This window comes from Idiotropiscis lumnitzeri, chromosome 19 (genome assembly GCF_059441095.1).
Source record: "Idiotropiscis lumnitzeri isolate Australia: NSW breed Sydney's pygmy pipehorse chromosome 19, RoL_Ilum_1.0, whole genome shotgun sequence".
Lineage (NCBI taxonomy): Eukaryota > Metazoa > Chordata > Actinopteri > Syngnathiformes > Syngnathidae > Idiotropiscis > Idiotropiscis lumnitzeri.
This window is the reverse complement of record NC_142409.1, coordinates 9663813-9684369: the sequence shown is the minus strand read 5'-3', so window position 1 is coordinate 9684369 and position 20557 is coordinate 9663813. Positions and strand designations below refer to the sequence as shown.

Genomic DNA, 20557 nt, shown 5'->3' with positions numbered 1-20557 from the left:
TGTACCTGTGATTTTTTTATTATTTATTTTAGAGTTTTTTTTTTAAATACACACTCGTGGCTTTCTATTGTGTGTACGAATTTGAAGGTTTTTTTTAATTCCTTTTAAGATTAAATAGGCCATTTCAGAAACGGCGGAAGAGCCTTTGGCGGCAAACTATTGAACGCACAGCTTTACCAGGGCGCAAATCAGGAGCGGAATGTCAGCGTGTGCGGTGTTCATTTCATATCTGGTAAGTTATTGCGGTCATTTGGTTTAAGTTAACCTCTATGTCTTGGAATGTTGACTTGTGGAGTCACGAAAAGGACAAAGCAGTTACGACAAGTGTTAGCAAGAAGCTAACTCATTCGGTTGTGAGCTTCGGTGCACATCGGCTCCATTAATTGTTTGTGACGTTTCCTTAAGCCGTTCAGACTACCCTCCTAGTGACCACGAAGTCAAAGTAAAATAATATAATTAATAAATATATAAATAATTAAATATATGTGCATTGCCTTAATTTTGAAATGTGTTTTATGCACATTACGCTAGTACAAGCGAGGTCGCAAGCAAGACTTGTGTCTGCAGTTAATGATTTTCTTACCAGCTACACATGGTGAACTTTATTAAAAGTAAACAATACATACACATTTTATAAGTAAGACATTAACAATTATATAGACAAAGTTGAGGATAGCATGTGGGCGTGGCCCTCGGCAAGCATTCCAATATGTCATGTGACCTCTTTGCCAAAATGTATTTCCCACCATTGCTTTAAGCTCTGTCCTTTAGTCTTGTGTACATATTAACGAATCCCAATTCTTTCTGCGCCAAGAATGCGTCTGCATCCTGATGACATCATCTTTGGTTGCAAACTCTATTGAAAGGAGCAGGAGTGTGACTTGGATTGGATTCTCCCCTTGGGTCACAATGCGGAGCGAGATTCTGGTTCAGGTAAGCCATTTTCAACTACTAAACATTTTGGACGTTTTAGGAGTTAAAATAGCCACCTCCATCCTCTCGCTGTACTTAACAATTCAAAAGCTAAATTCTATGATATTGTAGATAATGTTTAAAATTTTGGGTCTATTGACGCACTGGGGGACCGGTGAAATTCACCGACTTATGCAATGACAGAAGCGCGGTTAAAATAAAATGACAGTTTGATGGACTGACAGTTTGGTTCGGCTTGAAATAATGATGGACTGACGATGACGGCCCGTTGCCCAGACGATAACGTCTCCTTTAACCATTCATTGATCTGCATACAAAAAAGCAACGAAATTTTAGAAACAATCAGACGACAGTTGTAGCCAGTTGCACACTGCATCTTTTATTCATGTCCTATGACATGCAGAAGAAGCGAGAGAGCTTATATTGTTTGGTGTCATTCAAAGGAGCAATGGTGTCAAATGTTCAAATGAATAAACGTGCATTCAGAAGTTGTGCTGATTGCATTGAATCACCATAAAACGCAAGACGCCGTCTCTTGTGTCCCCCCCCCCAGCCTCTAATTAGTTTGGAGCACAAATTGCTGGTAATTCCGCAGAGTATCAAACACGCTTTGAACGCTCGCCGCAGAGGGAAAAATGCGTAAGCAGCCCGGGCTTTTGTTGCGTTCAAGGACTTAACCGATTGCGTCGGATGAAAGAAAACAAGATCGGGTCAAAGCTCTGCCATAGTTTTTTTTTTCCCCCCCCCCTCTTAAAAACACTTGTAGAGGGTGAAGACGTGACCATCGAGGAAGCTCGAATGACGGCGATAATGTGGAACAAAAAAGCCACCTGCCGTCCTTACACAATCACTTCATACTAATTACATTTCAATGACACTGTTGCCATGCAGATTAGCAGACCATAAATGATAAAACAATGTCGGTTTAGTGGTTAGTATGTGCATGTAAACATGCATTTTGGAGTCCGAAAAAAAAAAAAAAGTCAAAAGCCTAAAGAGTTGAGTGTTGTTGAGAGTTAAAAAGTTGACGTTTAGAAAATCAAATAGCTGCGCATGAAAAACGGTGAATGAATTACGCCAATGTCGCGCTCACGTTAATTTCGCTTTGCATTCCACCTTGAGATTGTCACCTATTGGTGGAAATGGTTTGCACAAGTGAAGACACTAGTTTTCTCACTTATTGTAGTTTCATTGAAATATTAATTTAATTAAAAAATTATTCACATGTTTGCCAATCGAATTTTTGAATTTCAAAAGGCAACAAGAGTGTTTTTGTGTGTTAAAAATACAAAATAAAGTGTCCTTGCTTCATGACGTTTTATCGTGAGCCTCCAACATGGCAACCGTCCTGGTAACGGTTGCCTAGCAACAGCTACAACCACCACTACCACAGCCAATCAAAGACAAGGCGACAAATGACATTGTTAGGCTGTCATTTGCAGCTTTAAAAAAAATAATTAACAGATCAGTTTTAGTTTTGTATGCTGCATTCTTCCAAGACTGCCTCGTTTTCGCAAAAGCCGCGTTGCCGATTGCAGGCCGACCAAAAATCCAGCGAGTCCCCATTTTCCAGGATCTCCTCGCCATGTGTTTATCAGCGACAATTATGCTAAAAGAGGCGCGCCCTCATCCGAGCAAAAGAAAGCAATCTGGCTATGCAAATGGCCGAGATCCCGACGGGGTGCGTCTGCCAAATGCGTGTTGAGAAACTCACTTAGGATGAGTGACAGTCGTCACTGTCAGTGGCGGTCTGCAAAGACGCGCAAACACAGCCGCCAAATGCCAAGCATGAGACTCGCAAAATGTCGCCGCCTGCTCCGTGTCGACATGTGCCCGGACTAAATGATGACATGCTGAAGATACCTCCAAATGACATCAACATTTTATGCCTAGTGCATTATTATTATTTTATGATTTAAGTTACAGATGCGGCCTGTATGGCTCTCTGTGGTACACCCTGAACTTGTTGGCAGCCAATCGTAGGGCACCCAAAGACAACCAACCACCCGTGCTCACAAGCGAGCAAATTCTGACAGCACAAAGCTGTCTGCTAAACGTTTAAACATATCCTTTCTTTAGTGAAACAGTCCACTCATCCCCTTTTTTCGCCCGAATTTGCAAAATGTTTCTATGCTACCAAGCTAATCCTCAGTAGCTAACTAGCTAGCAAGCCAAGATATTCTGATAGCACATAGCTAACGTTCCAATTTCGGTCTCATCTGTGGTGAAATATTTCATCTACATAATCATTCTTTCTTGAAATCTGTACTAAGTGCTTTTTTATTTTTGTAACAGGATACAGCCACCGAGTGTCTCATTTAATTCACTGTTCGTGTATGTTGTAGATCATACGCGTTAAAAGTGTAGTTTTAATTATGGAGGAAAGATGACTGTTCTCCGGGCGACTTAGCCGACTTGAAAAGTGCGTTTTGTTTGTGGGGACGATCAAAGCCGCCGAGGCCTTGGAGCGACATGAAGGCTCAGTCGCGCCGATCTGTTCGCCTTTCACCAACCGACAAGACGCACACGCTGGGCTTTTTTTCTTTCCTGGAAAGCATCCCTGGCACTTTTCCAAACAAGCACAACACTCTGGGATCGCCCCAACACTAAAACTCGGGGAGTTAATCTTTTGTGACGTAAAAATCAAAGCTAACGATGGAAGCCTTGTGTGTGTATTTATAGCAACCTCAACAACAAAAGATACTCTTACAAAATAACTTATTTTTTTGTAAAATTTTACTTTTATTGTGTCAGGGTCTTTTTTTTGACTAATTAAAAAAACACTTAAGACCATGTAAAAAAAAAAAGACAAGAAAAATATAACTTTCTAGTCATCACATTATATTTTTACTTTTAATAATTTTATGACTATATTCTCATAAAATTGTACCTGCCTGCGACGTTGAGTCAAAGCTAAAAACATTTGTCGGATGGGGAAAAAAAATCTGTAATTTTATGACTTTATTCTTTAAAGTTAAAAAAAAATTCGCTGCAAATGTATTCTCATAATAAATAAAACAATAAAGCATTTATTGTGTCGATGACTGTCAAAACAAATCAAGATGTTTCAGTTTTTGAAAAAAAAAAATTAAACTTTTTATTGTCATGTCTTTTCCCCAAAAAATATTTATTTTTCATAGTGTGATGACTATTTTGTAATCCAAAGTGTACACTACCATGTAAAATAGGTACTCTCTTTACTTAAAAACTATAGCCAAAATTGTGCTCTTCTCTACACAGTGATTAGAAAAAAGACAGGATTGCGTTCATTTTAATTATTTTTTTTATTATCAATAAAAGTTACAGTGGAGACAGAAATGTCATGGAGTCCCTCCAGTCGAGGACGTCACACTACTGTCATGTTGCGCAACATATCCGTGATACATGATTACAACAACCACAATGCCAGCACAGTCTCGGTAAATAGATGGAACACTTCCTAGCGATAGTAAGAGGACAAGACACTACTGTACTTCTAGTTATTATTATTAGCAGTCATGTGGCGTCAACGAGCAATGCCGTTGCATTGCGAGTGAACTTTTTAATCGTCAATATTCACGCGTATGGTTGTCAATGAGCTATCGGTCAGCACCAAAAAGAAAAAATATATAAATATTTGAAAAAGTTGCAAGGAAAAAAAAGTCATGGTTTACAGGAATAAAGCAGTAATATAGTCATTTTTACGACACTCGGAGATTGCTTCTTGTGAACAAATTTAAATTCGATAACAATAATACTCTTTACTTACAATCCATACAATCAACTGTATATAATCATAGGAGTGTATATGCTTTGTTTTTAAAATAATTTTATTTATTTATTTATTTTCTGAACCACACTAGATTTCTTCACTGGACGTGATGTCAAAGCTGGGCAGTGGCACGAGAACTGTGTGTTCAAGGTACGTCTCAACAGCGTCATCACAGAGCCGCTGTTCAATGAAAAGCATTTATTCTTCAATGACGTTTTTTGTTCATAACCAACCATGATGGAGTAACTTTTCTAATATGAGTTTGTCAAAAAAAGTTGTCATGATGCAATAATTCTGTTTTAATAAATAATAATAATAATAAATGTACTTTTAGAATACATTCTTCAAAAAATAGTACCCGACAATATATTATTTTAGTCTCATTCATTGTTTAAATGATTTGTAATTAAATGAATTGAATTAAATTAAATGAAATTGTAAAAAAATCTCAATTTAATTTTCAAACTTCAATTTTCATAGGAGAAAAAAAATCATTTTATTGTAGTCAACTAATTTTCTCATAACATTGTCACTTTAGCGTCATTACCAATCATTTTGTAAGGAAAAGTAAAAATGAGCAAGAACCAAAGATACATTTGTGAGGAGTAAGTAGGATTTTATTCATGTAATTTGTAATATTTTTTTACACCAAACTATCCTTTTTAAATCTCTTCGAATTTTAAGGGTTTGATCATTGTTAAAAAAAAAAAAACAACTAGCTATTGTTTTGGAGTGTAAAAAATATGCTTTTCATTGAACGATTTATCCACTCATTTCAGATCCGACTCTGGCATCCAATCAGCTCAGAGTCCTGAGAAACTGATAGTACCTAAAAGCAATCTTTGGCCACTGAAAGAGCTGTTTGACACACTGAATGCTACTGTATATTTACAGATTTTTATTTATTTATTTATATGTAAAGACAGCAAGCTTGAAGAAGAGATGAAGAGGTGGTGTGAAGCCTTCACTGGGGCATCGCTTTGAGGATGGCGTTTACCTCCTCAGCCACTGCTGTCAGCGCAAACTCAAACTGCTCCTGTGGGATGAGAAGATGTGGGAACATTTGTGAAAAGTACTTACATGTATTGATGTATATCCATATATGTATCCATCTATATCGTGATAGAGACTAGATATCCCTAGATAGCCCTATCTAGATATCTACAGATATCTATCTAGCAATAGCTAGGTATCTAGAAATAGATACCTAGGCATCTAGGAAAAAATACCTAAATACCTAGAGCTTGATACGTGGGTATCTAGAAATACACACCTAGGTATCTAGAAATAAATAACTAGATTACTAGGAATTGATACCTAGGTACCTAGAAAAAGATACACAAGTAACAACATATAGATGATCTATTTCTAGATACCTAGATATCCAGAAAAAGATACCTGGGTATCTAGAAAAAGTTACCTATAATAGATGCCTAGAAAAAAGATGCCTGGGTATCTAGAAAAAGATACCCAGATAAATAGAAAATATACCTGGGAATCTAGAAAAAGGCACTTGGGTATCTAGAAAACGTTACCTATAATATATACCTAGAAAAAACACCTGTGTATCTAGAAAAGGATACCCAGATAAATAGAAAAATATACCTGGGAATCTAGATACCTAGGAAAAAAGATACCTGGGAATCTAGAAAAAGACACTTGGGAATCTAGAAAAAGTTACCTATAATAGATGCCTAGAAAAAAAACCCCTGGGTATCTAGAAAAAGATGCCCAGATAAATAGAAAAAGATACCTGGGAATCTAGAAAAAGACACTTGGGTATCTAGAAAAAGATACATGGGTATCTAGAGAAAGATACCCAGATAAATAGAAAAAGATGCCTGGGTATCTAGAAAAAGTTACCTATAATAGATACAGAGGAAAAAGATACCTGGGTATCTGGAAAAAGATGCCCAGATAAATAGAAAAATATACCTGGGAATCTAGAAAAAGACACTTGGGTATCTAGAAAAAGTTACCTATAATAGATACCTAGAAAAATATACCTGGGAATCTAGAAAAAGACACTTGGGCATCTAGAAAAAGTTACCTATAATAGATACCTAGAAAAATAATACCTGGGTATCTAGAAAAAGACACTTGGGTATCTAGAAAAAGTTACCTATAATAGATACCTAGAAAAATAATACCTGGGTATCTAGAAAAAGACACTTGGGTATCTAGAAAAAGTTACCTATAATAGATACCTAGAAAGATATACCTGGGAATCTAGAAAAAGACACTTGGGTATCTAGAAAAAGTTACCTATAATAGATACCTAGAAAAATAATACCTGGGTATCTAGAAAAAGACACTTGGGTATCTAGAAAAAGTTACCTATAATAGATACCTAGAAAAATAATACCTGGGTATCTAGAAAAAGACACTTGGGTATCTAGAAAAAGTTACCTATAATAGATACCTAGAAAAATATACCTGGGAATCTAGAAAAAGACACTTGGGCATCTAGAAAAAGTTACCTATAATAGATACCTAGAAAGATATACCTGGGAACCTAGAAAAAGACACTTGGGTATCTAGAAAAAGTTACCTATAATAGATACCTAGAAAAATAATACCTGGGTATCTAGAAAAAGACACTTGGGTATCTAGAAAAAGTTACCTATAATAGATACCTAGAAAAATATACCTGGGAATCTAGAAAAAGACACTTGGGTATCTAGAAAAAGTTACCTATAATAGATACCTAGAAAGATATACCTGGGAATCTAGAAAAAGACACTTGGGTATCTAGAAAAAGTTACCTATAATAGATACCTAGAAAAATATACCTGGGAATCTAGAAAAAGACACTTGGGTATCTAGAAAAAGTTACCTATAATAGATACCTAGAAAAATAATACCTGGGAATCTAGAAAAAGACACTTGGGTATCTAGAAAAAGTTACCTATAATAGATACCTAGAAAGATATACCTGGGAATCTAGAAAAAGACACTTGGGTATCTAGAAAAAGTTACCTATAATAGATACCTAGAAAAATATACCTGGGAATCTAGAAAAAGACACTTGGGTATCTAGAAAAAGTTACCTATAATAGATACCTAGAAAAATAATACCTGGGTATCTAGAAAAAGACACTTGGGTATCTAGAAAAAGTTACCTATAATAGATACCTAGAAAAATATACCTGGGAATCTAGAAAAAGACACTTGGGTATCTAGAAAAAGTTACCTATAATAGATACCTAGAAAAAACACCTGTGTATCTAGAAAAGGATACCCAGATAAATAGAAAAATATACCTGGGAATCTAGATACCTAGGAAAAAAGATACCTGGGAATCTAGAAAAAGACACTTGGGAATCTAGAAAAAGTTACCTATAATAGATGCCTAGAAAAAAAAAACCCTGGGTATCTAGAAAAAGATGCCCAGATAAATAGAAAAAGATACCTGGGAATCTAGAAAAAGACACTTGGGTATCTAGAAAAAGATACATGGGTATCTAGAGAAAGATACCCAGATAAATAGAAAAAGATGCCTGGGTATCTAGAAAAAGTTACCTATAATAGATACAGAGGAAAAAGATACCTGGGTATCTGGAAAAAGATACCCAGATAAATAGAAAAATATACCTGGGAATCTAGAAAAAGACACTTGGGTATCTAGAAAAAGTTACCTATAATAGATACCTAGAAAAATAATACCTGGGTATCTAGAAAAAGACACTTGGGTATCTAGAAAAAGTTACCTATAATAGATACCTAGAAAAATATACCTGGGAATCTAGAAAAAGACACTTGGGTATCTAGAAAAAGTTACCTATAATATATACCTAGAAAAATATGCCTGGGAATCTAGAAAAAGACACTTGGGTATCTAGAAAAGTTACCTATAATAGATACCTAGAAAAATAATACCTGGGTATCTAGAAAAAGACACTTGGGTATCTAGAAAAAGTTACCTATAATAGATACCTAGAAAGATATACCTGGGAATCTAGAAAAAGACACTTGGGTATCTCGAAAAAGTTACCTATAATAGATACCTAGAAAAATATACCTGGGAATCTAGAAAAAGACACTTGGGTATCTAGAAAAAGTTACCTATAATAGATACCTAGAAAAATAATACCTGGGTATCTAGAAAAAGACACTTGGGTATCTAGCAAAAGTTACCTATAATAGATACCTAGAAAAATATACCTGGGAATCTAGAAAAAGACACTTGGGTATCTAGAAAAAGTTACCTATAATAGATACCTAGAAAAGAAACACCTGGGTATCTAGAAAAGGATACCCAGATAAATAGAAACATATACCTGGGAATCTAGAAAAAGACACTTGGGTATCTAGAAAAAGTTACCTCTAATAGATACCTAGGAAAATAATACCTGGGTATCTAGAAAAAGACACTTGGGTATCTAGAAAAAGTTACCTATAATATATACCTAGAAAAATATACCTGGGAATCTAGAAAAAGACACTTGAGTATCTAGAAAAAGTTACCTATAATAGATACCTAGAAAAGAAACACCTGGGTATCTAGAAAAGGATACCCAGATAAATAGAAACATATACCTGGGAATCTAGAAAAAGACACTTGGGTATCTAGAAAAAGTTACCTATAATATATACCTAGAAAATATACCTGGGAATCTAGAAAAAGACACTTGGGTATCTAGAAAAAGTTACCTATAATAGATACCTAGAAAAATATACCTGGGAATCTAGAAAAAGACACTTGGGTATCTAGAAAAAGTTACCTATAATAGATACCTAGAAAAGAAACACCTGGGTATCTAGAAAAGGATACCCAGATAAATAGAAACATATACCTGGGAATCTAGAAAAAGACACTTGGGTATCTAGAAAAAGTTACCTCTAATAGATACCTAGGAAAATAATACCTGGGTATCTAGAAAAAGACACTTGGGTATCTAGAAAAAGTTACCTATAATATATACCTAGAAAAATATACCTGGGAATCTAGAAAAAGACACTTGAGTATCTAGAAAAAGTTACCTATAATAGATACCTAGAAAAGAAACACCTGGGTATCTAGAAAAGGATACCCAGATAAATAGAAACATATACCTGGGAATCTAGAAAAAGACACTTGGGTATCTAGAAAAAGTTACCTATAATATATACCTAGAAAATATACCTGGGAATCTAGAAAAAGACACTTGGGTATCTAGAAAAAGTTACCTATAATAGATACCTAGAAAAATATACCTGGGAATCTAGAAAAAGACACTTGGGTATCTAGAAAAAGTTACCTATAATAGATACCTACAAAGATACACCTGGGTATCTAGAAAAGGATACCCAGATAAATAGAAACATATACCTGGGAATCTAGAAAAAGACACTTGGGTATCTAGAAAAAGTTACCTCTAATAGATACCTAGGAAAATAATACCTGGGTATCTAGAAAAAGACACTTGGGTATCTAGAAAAAGTTACCTATAATATATACCTAGAAAAATATACCTGGGAATCTAGAAAAAGACACTTGAGTATCTAGAAAAAGTTACCTATAATAGATACCTAGAAAAGAAACACCTGGGTATCTAGAAAAGGATACCCAGATAAATAGAAACATATACCTGGGAATCTAGAAAAAGACACTTGGGTATCTAGAAAAAGTTACCTATAATATATACCTAGAAAATATACCTGGGAATCTAGAAAAAGACACTTGGGTATCTAGAAAAAGTTACCTATAATAGATACCTAGAAAAATATACCTGGGAATCTAGAAAAAGACACTTGGGTATCTAGAAAAAGTTACCTATAATAGATACCTACAAAGATACACCTGGGAATCTAGAAAAAGACACTTGGGGGTCTAGAAAAAGTTACCTATAATAGATACCTAGAAAAATATACCTGGGAATCTAGAAAAAGACACTTGGGTATCTAGAAAAAGTTACCTATAATAGATACCTAGAAAAGAAACACCTGGGTATCTAGAAAAGGGTACCCAGATAAATAGAAACATACACCTGGGAATCTAGAAAAAAGACACTTGGGTATCTAGAAAAAGTTACCTATAATAGATACCTAGGAAAATAATACCTGGGTATCTAGAAAAAGACACTTGGGTATCTAGAAAAAGTTACCTATAATAGATACCTAGATAAATATACCTGGGAATCTAGAAAAAGACACTTGGGTATCTAGAAAAAGTTACCTATAATAGATACCTAGAAAAATATACCTGGGAATCTAGAAAAAGACACTTGGGTATCTAGAAAAAGTTACCTATAATAGATACCTAGAAAAATATACCTGGGAATCTAGAAAAAGACACTTGGGTATCTAGAAAAAGTTACCTATAATATATACCTAGAAAAATAATACCTGGGAATCTAGAAAAAGACACTTGGGTATCTAGAAAAAGTTACCTATAATAGATACCTAGAAAAATATACCTGGGAATCTAGAAAAAGACACTTGGGTATCTAGAAAAGTTACCTATAATAGATACCTAGAAAAATATACCTGGGAATCTAGAAAAAGACACTTGGGTATCTAGAAAAAGTTACCTATGATAGATACCTAGAAAAATAATACCTGGGTATCTAGAAAAAGACACTTGGGTATCTAGAAAAAGTTACCTATGATAGATACCTAGAAAAATAATACCTGGGTATCTAGAAAAAGACACTTGGGTATCCAGAAAAAGTTACCTATAATAGATACCTAGAAAAATATACCTGGGAATCTAGAAGAAGACACTTGGGTATCTAGAAAAAGCTACCTATAATAGATACCTAGAAAAATATACCTGGGAATCTAGAAAAAGACACTTGGGTATCTAGAAAAAGTTACCTATAATAGATACCTAGAAAAGAAAACACCTGGGTATCTAGAAAAGGATACCCAGATAAATAGAAACATATACCTGGGAATCTAGAAAAAAGACACTTGGGTATCTAGAAAAAGTTACCTATAATAGATACCTAGGAAAATAATACCTGGGTATCTAGAAAAAGACACTTGGGTATCTAGAAAAAGTTACCTATAATATATACCTAGATAAATATACCTGGGAATCGAGAAAAAGACACTTGGGTATCTAGAAAAAGTTACCTATAATATATACCTAGAAAAATATACCTGGGAATCTAGAAAAAGACACTTGGGTATCTAGAAAAAGTTACCTATAATAGATACCTAGAAAAGAAACACCTGGGTATCTAGAAAAGGATACCCAGATAAATAGAAACATATACCTGGGAATCTAGAAAAATACACTTGGGTATCTAGAAAAAGTTACCTATAATAGATACCTAGAAAAAAATACCCGGGTATCTAGAAAAAGACACTCGGGTATCTAGAAAAAGTTACCTATAATGGATGCCGAGAAAAAAGATACCTGGGTATCTAGAAAAAGATACCCAGACAAATAGAAAAATATACCTGGGAATCTAGAAAAAGGCACTCGGGCATCTAGAAAAAGTTACCTATAATAGATACCTAGAAAAAAATACCCGGGTATCTAGAAAAAGATACCCAGACAAATAGAGAAATATACCTGGGAATCTAGAAAAAGACACTTGGGTATCTAGAAAAAGTTACCTATAATAGATACCTAGAAAAGGTTTCTAGGTATCTAGAAAAAGATACCTGGGTGTCTAGAAAAAAACACTTGGGTATCTAGAAAAAGTTACCTATAATAGATACCTAGAAAAAGATACCTAGGTATCTAGAAAAAGATACATGGGTATCTAGAGAAAGATACCCAGATAAATAGAAAAAGATACCTGGGTGTCTAGAAAAAGACACTTGAATATCTAGAAAGAGTTACCTATAATAGATACCTAGAAAAAAAGACACCTGGGTATCTAGAAAAAGATGCCTGTGTATCCAGAAAAAGATACCCAGATAAATAGAAAAATATACCTGGGAATCTAGAAAAAACACTTGGGTATCTAGAAAAAGTTACCTATAATAGATACCTAGGTATCTAGAAAAAGATGTATGGGTATCTAGAGAAAGATACCCAGATAAATAGAAAAAGATACCTGGGTGTCTAGAAAAAGACACTTGAGTATCTAGAAAGAGTTACCTATAATAGATACCTAGAAAAAAAGATACCTGTGTATCTAGAAAAAGATGCCTGGGTATCTAGAAAAAGATACCCAGATAAATAGAGAAATGTACCTGGGAATCTAGAAATAGATCTCTCTCTCGCTACACAGATAAATATATTCACATATACATTCTCTCTCACACACACAGATTAAGATAAAGACTAGTACAACTAGAATTAAAAAGGTACAAACACTAAAGCGTAACAACGTATTTGTAGTCATGAAGGGGAGCCCAGCTTCACTTGTTTGTCTTTTGCTGCTTTTCCCCCTCCAGAGCAAAGGAACAGTCTGATTGATCTTTTCCCCCACAGAGCTGCTGCTGCTGTTTTTGCACTCTTCTCCCCAGGCCCAGGGGCAGAAAAAAATGGAGGAGCGTAGGAGTACGCAGGCTTTTAGATGTGTCAACACACAGCGAGGCCTGAAGGGAGATTCGATCGATTCGCGGAAGCCACCGGTGGCCGATCAAGATTTTTCTATTTTTTAATTTTGAAGTTGTATGATGTCAGAAATATGAATTCATCCATCTCTGCCTGAATTTTTTGGCTTCTAAAGTCTGATGGGAGGGGCCCCCATCTCCCTAGTTTATGTGGTTACAATTTGGTAGCAATTTGACAAAATCTCTTAGTAGTAGTCTTTGAAGCACCCTGAAATGGATACTTCACAATAAAATGGCAGACTTCCAATTCAGGCAGAGCTTCTTGAGACTTTTTGTGACTACTCATAATAGACATGCCTACCAAATTTCATATTGTTGAGTGAAACTGGCTTCTGGGGCTGATTTTTCTTTCAAGGAGCCCTGGAAATGGCCTACAAAAGATGCTTCCGACCAAAATGGCACACTACCTGTGTCTTTTCAGACATGGCTTCTTGAGACTTTATTGTGGTTCAACTCATGATATACTTGTCTTCCAAATTTCATGTTGATGCGAGAAACTGGCTTTTTGTTTGTTGTAAAATGACACTTTTTTTAAGAATAGCAGCTCTTATGAAGTATTTTTTTTGGCACACCTTCCTTTTGTCACAGAGTTAATATTTGAACTGTTAGAGTTCTAGATAAATTTATCACTGGCATCGAGTCAAACTTTGATGTGTTTTCTTTATATGTGGGCCCTTCTCCCACAACCTCCTGAGCTCACAGGCGGGCCTGGGGGCGTGTTACCTTTGTGTGGACCATTCCGGCTCTCTGGTCTCTCAAGTGCTCCAGGGTAGCGGCAATATCAATCTCTTTAGCACCTGCAACGCAAAAGCACAATATTGGAGACAGTTCAAAGCAACCAGGCTAATCCAGCTCACATCTGTCAATCTTGTCTTTTCTTTGCAGCACTACCCTTAGAATGCAGATTGCAAATGATTAGATTCATCCCTGGAAAGGCTTGGCATCGGCCCGCCGACTCGCTTGAACAAATATGCAAAAGGAGGTTAAAAGGACAATACAGGACTCAGTGATATATTCTTTATTTTCTGTGTAAAACCACTAATATTAGTGCCGCACTGACAAGATTATATCCGTCTGTGTCTTACAGGCGAGCATCACAATGGCCATTAAATTGCTGCAGTTACTCAATTACTGTAGTTCATTTTCTCATCATGATTGAACGTTGTCAATCGTGGGAATTTATTCTTGTAAAATTATGTCTTTTGTCATGTATTTATCCTCCTAAAATGACAGCTTATTCTCATAAAATTGTTAGTTTTATTCCTATTAATATTGTAAATTTATTCTTGTAAAATGTCGTTTCTTTCATAAAATTATAGTTCGTAAAGAATTGTTAATTATCTTGTTAGAACTTTATTCTTATTGTTATAAGTACACTAAAGTAAAATAAAAATTTTAAAAAAGAGTGCGGGAAAAACTCTTTCATGCGTAACAAGGGAGGCCCGAATGCCAGAGTAGATCTTTTGAGGGCCAGATTATGTCCAATTTATACACGGCAGGGAGGGAGGGGTTGGTTGTGTCATCATTTGGGGCTAGAGCGGGGTGGGGACAAGGCTCAGGAAACAAAAGGTTAAAAAGAGCGCTTTCATCGCTGCGGACAACAGGGACATTAGTCACCCAAGAACCTGCGCGGGACACAACCTCTATGAGTAAGTGGCCATTTTGAGTTGGAGAAAGGGCAAAGTTGATAGGTTAAAGGTCAGCGGGCAAGCTAATCCTATGGAGCTGCTCTTCAAATTGACACAGGTTGACCCTTAGAGGCGGGCCAACATCCACAATGGACACAAAGTCCATTTTGAATTTCAAACATTTTTACGCACTGCCTTTCAGCTACTATTACTACAGTTTACTGAGCAGTTGTCTGTCATACTGCCCCCTGGTGTGCTCAAGGCTATATTAATTAAGGATTATGCAAATAATTCAATTTTTTTTTTTTATCTCTCCTGTAAAATTACAAATGCATTTTTGCAAAAACATCCAAATTTTCCCTAAATTTTACCCCTTTTTTAATCCTCATAAAATTCTGTTTATATCTATATGTGATCACAAATGTTTCTTGTCACTCTGTCCCCATCTCCTGCAAATAGCGAGGGTTCACTCTGAGCCAATAACGGAAAAAAAAATCCAATGGACACAGTTTCATTGCCATGCATGTGCCATCTAAATTCATGTGGCAATTGTGATGCAGGTCGATACGGCGTGACAGCAGCATAAATGACTACTAAATTACTAATGTTCATATAGCTTCTCTCTTTTTTTCTCCCTGATTTCTCATTTGTGCAGGGGCTTTTGTTCCCTCAAACCCGCGCCCCCACGTCACCCTCCAACGCATCACCAAGACCCTCTCTGGAAAACCAGAGCGTTGCCAGGGCAACACAAGCAGAGAGAGTGGAAAAAGCCAAGCGTTTACCTTTTGCCATTCTATTGAGGACCATGTCGATCAGAATGTAAGTCCCACTCCTGCCAGCGCCATCACTGCAGTGAGACACAGACGAGGAGGACACAGATAAACAAGGTGGACGCTCAGAGACACGACGGACAAATATTGCAGATCAGCAAGAGCTGGACGTGTGAATATTGAATGAGTTTAGTCTTGTAAAATTCCACTTTTATTGTAGTTGTGCAAATATATTCTCTTAAAAGTAAGTAACAAAATAGAAATTAAAACGTCATTCTTTTTTTATTACTATTTATTTACTTATTTTCATTTTTGGAACATTTCTTGACACAAAATGAATTTACGCTAAAACTAATGAATATTTTTAAAATATAAAAACTATCAGTTGTTTTTAAAACTAATGAAAACTAGAAACATGATTTTTCTCGGTTTTCTTTTACTTGTAATACAGAGAGAGAGAGAGAGAGAGAGACATTGCAAATTATATCGACCTGGACGTTTGAATATTGGATAATGCAATGCATGTGACCGACTCATGTGTGGTCCGTCAAGGGAGTGGGGGCTTCTGAGAGCCCAGAGGACAAAAGCTTTTAAAAGCATGCACCTCGGGAGCACAGGAGAAGGTTGAGAGACCAGGGGCGGTTTGAAGAATTTCTTTTTTTTTTTTTTTTGGAGGGCCTCGCTCTCTCTCCATTACTCCAGAGATAGTGTGTTGAAAAGCCTCCCTTTGTGCCCGCCGGCCATTCAGCGGCGCTGCATGTTAATTGCAAACAAGGCGTGCACATCTCTCAGATAAAGGCGCGGCGGGCCAACGGAATAGGGGGGAGGCACACGGCAGCCTTAATCCAAGCACAGCGCAGTGGCGGCAGATTTTTAGAGCCAAATTTGAACCAGAAATCGAAATCAAACATAACAACCAACAACTTCAGCTAATATTTTTTGCTTAGGAATGCAAGTGAAATAAAAACAAGCACAACACAGCAACCAACAAATGTCTGTCAAAAACAATAATTATGTTTGTCTGTGCTTTGATTATTATATATTTTTTTGTAAAGCTTGACAATTTTGGGATAACAAAGACAACGTATAATAACATATGTAATATGGATTCATGTAGTACTTTTTTTTTCTTGTTAAACAAAAATACATGTCCCAAAATACTTGGGAGGGAGGGAAAAAAAAAACGCTATTTAATTTTTTTAACCCTAACCCGACAGGAAAAAGTTGGCCATTTTGATTTGAAGCTAGCCAACTGAGCACAAACCGGTAGGAAAGCAGAAACATCACCATCATCATGATGATGATAATATTCAAGTTGCAATACTTGCCTGCAGTGAACAATAATCGGGCAAGATCGACCTCGGTAGCACTTGTTAACCTTTCTGGAATAAAAGAAGACAAGAAAAAAAGAAAGCACGTTATTGTGGTCAGGATCATGTTGGAAAAACAAAGACGAATGCCTCCAATTAAACGTGACTCAAGCGGTGCGCCCGGCTGAAAGAAATGCGGCAATAATCAAGCGAGCCACGCTCACTCTCGCCCGTCAATCAATCACTTTAACTGGAGTGGAGGCGTTTCAGTGAATGGAGCGGCGTTTCGGAGCACGCTATTGTGACAGGCGACGGCGGGATGTTGCAATTGTGCGACGCCCACGCGTTAACGTCGGCCAATTACAAGCACCGCCGCGCTGCGAAGGCCCGACGGCCTTTTTTCACAACCCGCCGTCGCCATGGAAACGGCAACAGCCCCTGCGCCGCTCAAATACAAAATAATTGATAAAACAATAAAATGCTCATTTTCATTTGATAATAAAATGTCAGCGATAGCTTTTCCCAAAAATGTAATATTGTGGAATACTGAATAGATTTCTGTAGTTTGATTCAAAATGTGAAACTCGTTATTAAGAATCACTGCACACAGAGTGAAAGCGTTCTTGATAATCCATCACTAGGACTGCTACTACTAAACTAATAATAATGATTACAAAAATAACGTTTTTTTTTTTAATTCACATGGTTGGATAAAGTACTTAACATTAATAGTGTGGCATATAATATATACAGTTTCCATATTTGTGCCAAAGTGTACAATGTCATACATGTTAGGTCTGTGTCAAAGGGTGCAGCACAAAGATGGCCGAAATGTCCCATGCAAAAGCGGGGGTCGAGAGAGCAAGGACAGGTGGGGGGAGAGAGAGAGAGTCAGGTTGTGCGCAGGCCTGGCTGAGGAGACACAGTTTCCAATGATCACTTTTGTGACTATGCAACTGGGCTCATATTACTAGCTGCAACATCACAAAAATGACACTGGCAACCGCAAAATATGGCCAAAACCTCAAAAAATAGACACCCTGCCATCTATACACACACACACACACACACACCCACACAAGCGCGCACGCACAAAGCTGCACTCTAATACATACAAGCTAATTGGAAGGGGGGAAAAAAAAGCACCAAAGAGGACACCATCCCTTCACTTTGCTTTAACAAGCACGGGTGGTGGGGGTTCACAGTTTTCCGTCCTCAAATCAGATGCATCTATTCTCATTTGTTTCCCGGAGGAGCTCGGGAGAGGTTATCCCGTTGCTAACAAACGCCAACCACTCTTTCCCGCTTTCTAGTCAGGCGGCTCTCGTTTAATTGGCTCTTTGAATGAGGTGTTTTCTTCCCAAGCCAAGCCAGGCAGTGCGGGGCTGTTAAGTTGCTGCATCACAAGTGCTGGGTGCAGTGAGGGGAAGGAGGTGGTGCGGGGAAGCAAGGTTATTATAGTTAACCAAAAGAAAGGAAATCACGACAACTCAAATTAAATACGCATTTTGGTCAACAAAATCAAATAACGGAAATGCTATTAAAAAAATAACAGAAACTACATTTATAGAACAAAATCAAATGATAGCACAGATGTCTCATTTTAATTTTTGTCAATTAAAATCATTCAGGGTTCATTTTAAATTTTAGTTATAGTTATAGTTTATTTTGTATGCATTCAATAATGGTCCATATATTAAAAAAAATTAAAACTAAAAACTAATTAAAACAAATCATTTTCAAAAACAAAACCGACTAAAAACTAAAAAAAAAATCTGCTCTAAATATTAATTAAACCAAACTGGGTCAAATAAAATAAAAACTATTATAACCCAGGAGAAAAATAGAGACACCTTGTTAGATCCACCAATAGGGGGGGAAAAGGAGGCAGGGGTGTAAACGAGCTGATTGGCTGAGGGATCAGTGTTCTGCTGTACCTGCGGAAGTCCAAGAGGGTGCGTGCCGTGCTGGGGACACCACGGTCCATCCAGGAGAGGAAGTGGAACTGGGTGACAGTGCGCGTCTCATTGGTGTGCAGGTTCTTCAGGTAGAAGCTCCGGACCAGGAAGTCCTCGCACCAGATGTGCTCGGACACCAGGTTCACCTGGAGGCACACCAACACACCCGGCGACACCATTAACGCCATTTGCCACAAAAGATTCGCAAACTGGCTTGTGCGCACACCCCTTGGGGTTTAGAGACTGTAGGAGACGTGATGCTTGATTAATTAGAGCACAGTTTTCCAAACTCTGGAGCGTACCGTCCATCGGGACGAACAGAGACTCAACACTTTGGGCAATGTGACGAAATGTTATTGAGTCGAACAGAGATTCCTAAACTGAGGGGCATGCATAGCCCTTGGAGGTGCGGTGAGTGTCCCGGAAGGGGGGTGTGTCTGATTAAAAGTGATCAAGCAGAAATGCAGACGCAAAGTGATCGAACAGAGTTGATATTCCCAAACGGCGGTGCTTGCGTACCCACTCAGGGTGCATCGAGCATACTTCAGCGGGTGTACAAAATTAAAAATGATTTACAAATTGTGATTGTTTGGGAAAAAAATTCCCTAACTGTGGGGTAGAGTGAGCTCACTCCAGGGGGTGGGCCAGATTAAAAGTGATTGATTGGAAGAGATTTCCAAATTGTGAGGTGCAGTGAGCGCACTCCAGAAGGTGCGTGACATTGTCATTGATTGGAATGGATATTGAAAAAATGTGATGCGCATACTCAAGGGTGCGCGCAAAATTAAAAGCCATCAACGCCATACCTCGTAGAAGTGGTACACATCAGAGCCCTCATCCGGCCAGTAGTGGTGACACTGCTTGACGCCGTTTTCTGAGATGGGGGTGAGCATGACGACGACCACGCAGCCGCTCTCCCACACCATCTGCGCACCACAGGAGACGCAATCGTTCAAGGCTGACAAGCGGCGGAATATTCCGCATTACGGGCGGCAGCGTACGAGGATGAAATGGATTTCTTAATCCGGGTCCAGGAGGCATGAATAAACCGTCACCGATGCAGGAAAGTGTAATGTGCGCTCGGGAGAAACACACAAGCCCACAGCAGCCGTTAAGGCAAATGGGAGGAAAGCTCAAGATTTCATGAGCGTTCAGTACATTTATCAAATATGTACAGTGTGTTTTCGAGTTGGTGACAGAATCTTTCAGCAGACAAAATTCATACCTTGAAACATGCATGTTTTAAAGCTACGCCGTCAACAAATTCCCCCAAAGTGCAGTAAAAATATTTTATATTCAGGTTTTGCTGGAATGTTGAGGAGATTAATTTAAATGTAGGAAATGTAAAATGTGAAAGAAGATGAATTATAAGACTTGATCTCACAGTAATTGTGGGTGGAATGTGAAAAATATGAGCCTGGATGTGAAAGTTTCAGAACATTAAAAAGTTTGTCATTTTAATAATAAATAATTCCACATCAACACAAACTGAACGAGACATGTGGAACACAAGTGGAACGTTTCCATAGTCAGCAAATAATATGGCTGAGATGTCATTGCTTGTCATATCAACCACAGTCATGATTTCTTGAAATAAAATGCAAAATACGTAAGTGAATACGCAAGCAAAACGAGTTGTCGTCTGACAATGACTGACATCAATTTCATCCAATGACGTAAAAGCAGTCACTGACTCGTTCATGTTCGG

At 37.3% G+C, this 20557-nt stretch overlaps 1 protein-coding gene and 1 long non-coding RNA gene across 4 annotated transcripts in view; one reads left to right on the top strand and one right to left on the bottom strand.

The window, feature by feature from the left end:
- Positions 1 to 22: 22 nt before the first annotated feature.
- On the top strand, positions 23 to 6017 carry LOC148318414 (uncharacterized). The gene is made up of 4 exons (XR_015839896.1): positions 23 to 232; positions 815 to 933; positions 4776 to 4834; positions 5607 to 6017. It is a non-coding gene; the product is annotated as an uncharacterized LOC148318414 (long non-coding RNA).
- The window catches only part of ptprn2 (protein tyrosine phosphatase receptor type N2), a 90863-nt gene continuing 74504 nt past the window's right edge, over positions 4199 to 20557 (bottom strand). For all 3 annotated transcript variants that reach the window (XM_088282751.1, XM_088282750.1, XM_088282752.1), the window contains exons 17-22: positions 19656 to 19775; positions 18829 to 18995; positions 16910 to 16963; positions 15594 to 15658; positions 13907 to 13980; positions 4199 to 5720 (exon numbers count right to left, since the gene is read on the bottom strand). In XM_088282751.1, coding sequence (XP_088138877.1) covers positions 5649 to 5720; positions 13907 to 13980; positions 15594 to 15658; positions 16910 to 16963; positions 18829 to 18995; positions 19656 to 19775 — 552 coding nt within the window. In that variant the 3' untranslated portion in view covers positions 4199 to 5648. The remainder of the gene's footprint in view (positions 5721 to 13906; positions 13981 to 15593; positions 15659 to 16909; positions 16964 to 18828; positions 18996 to 19655; positions 19776 to 20557) is intronic.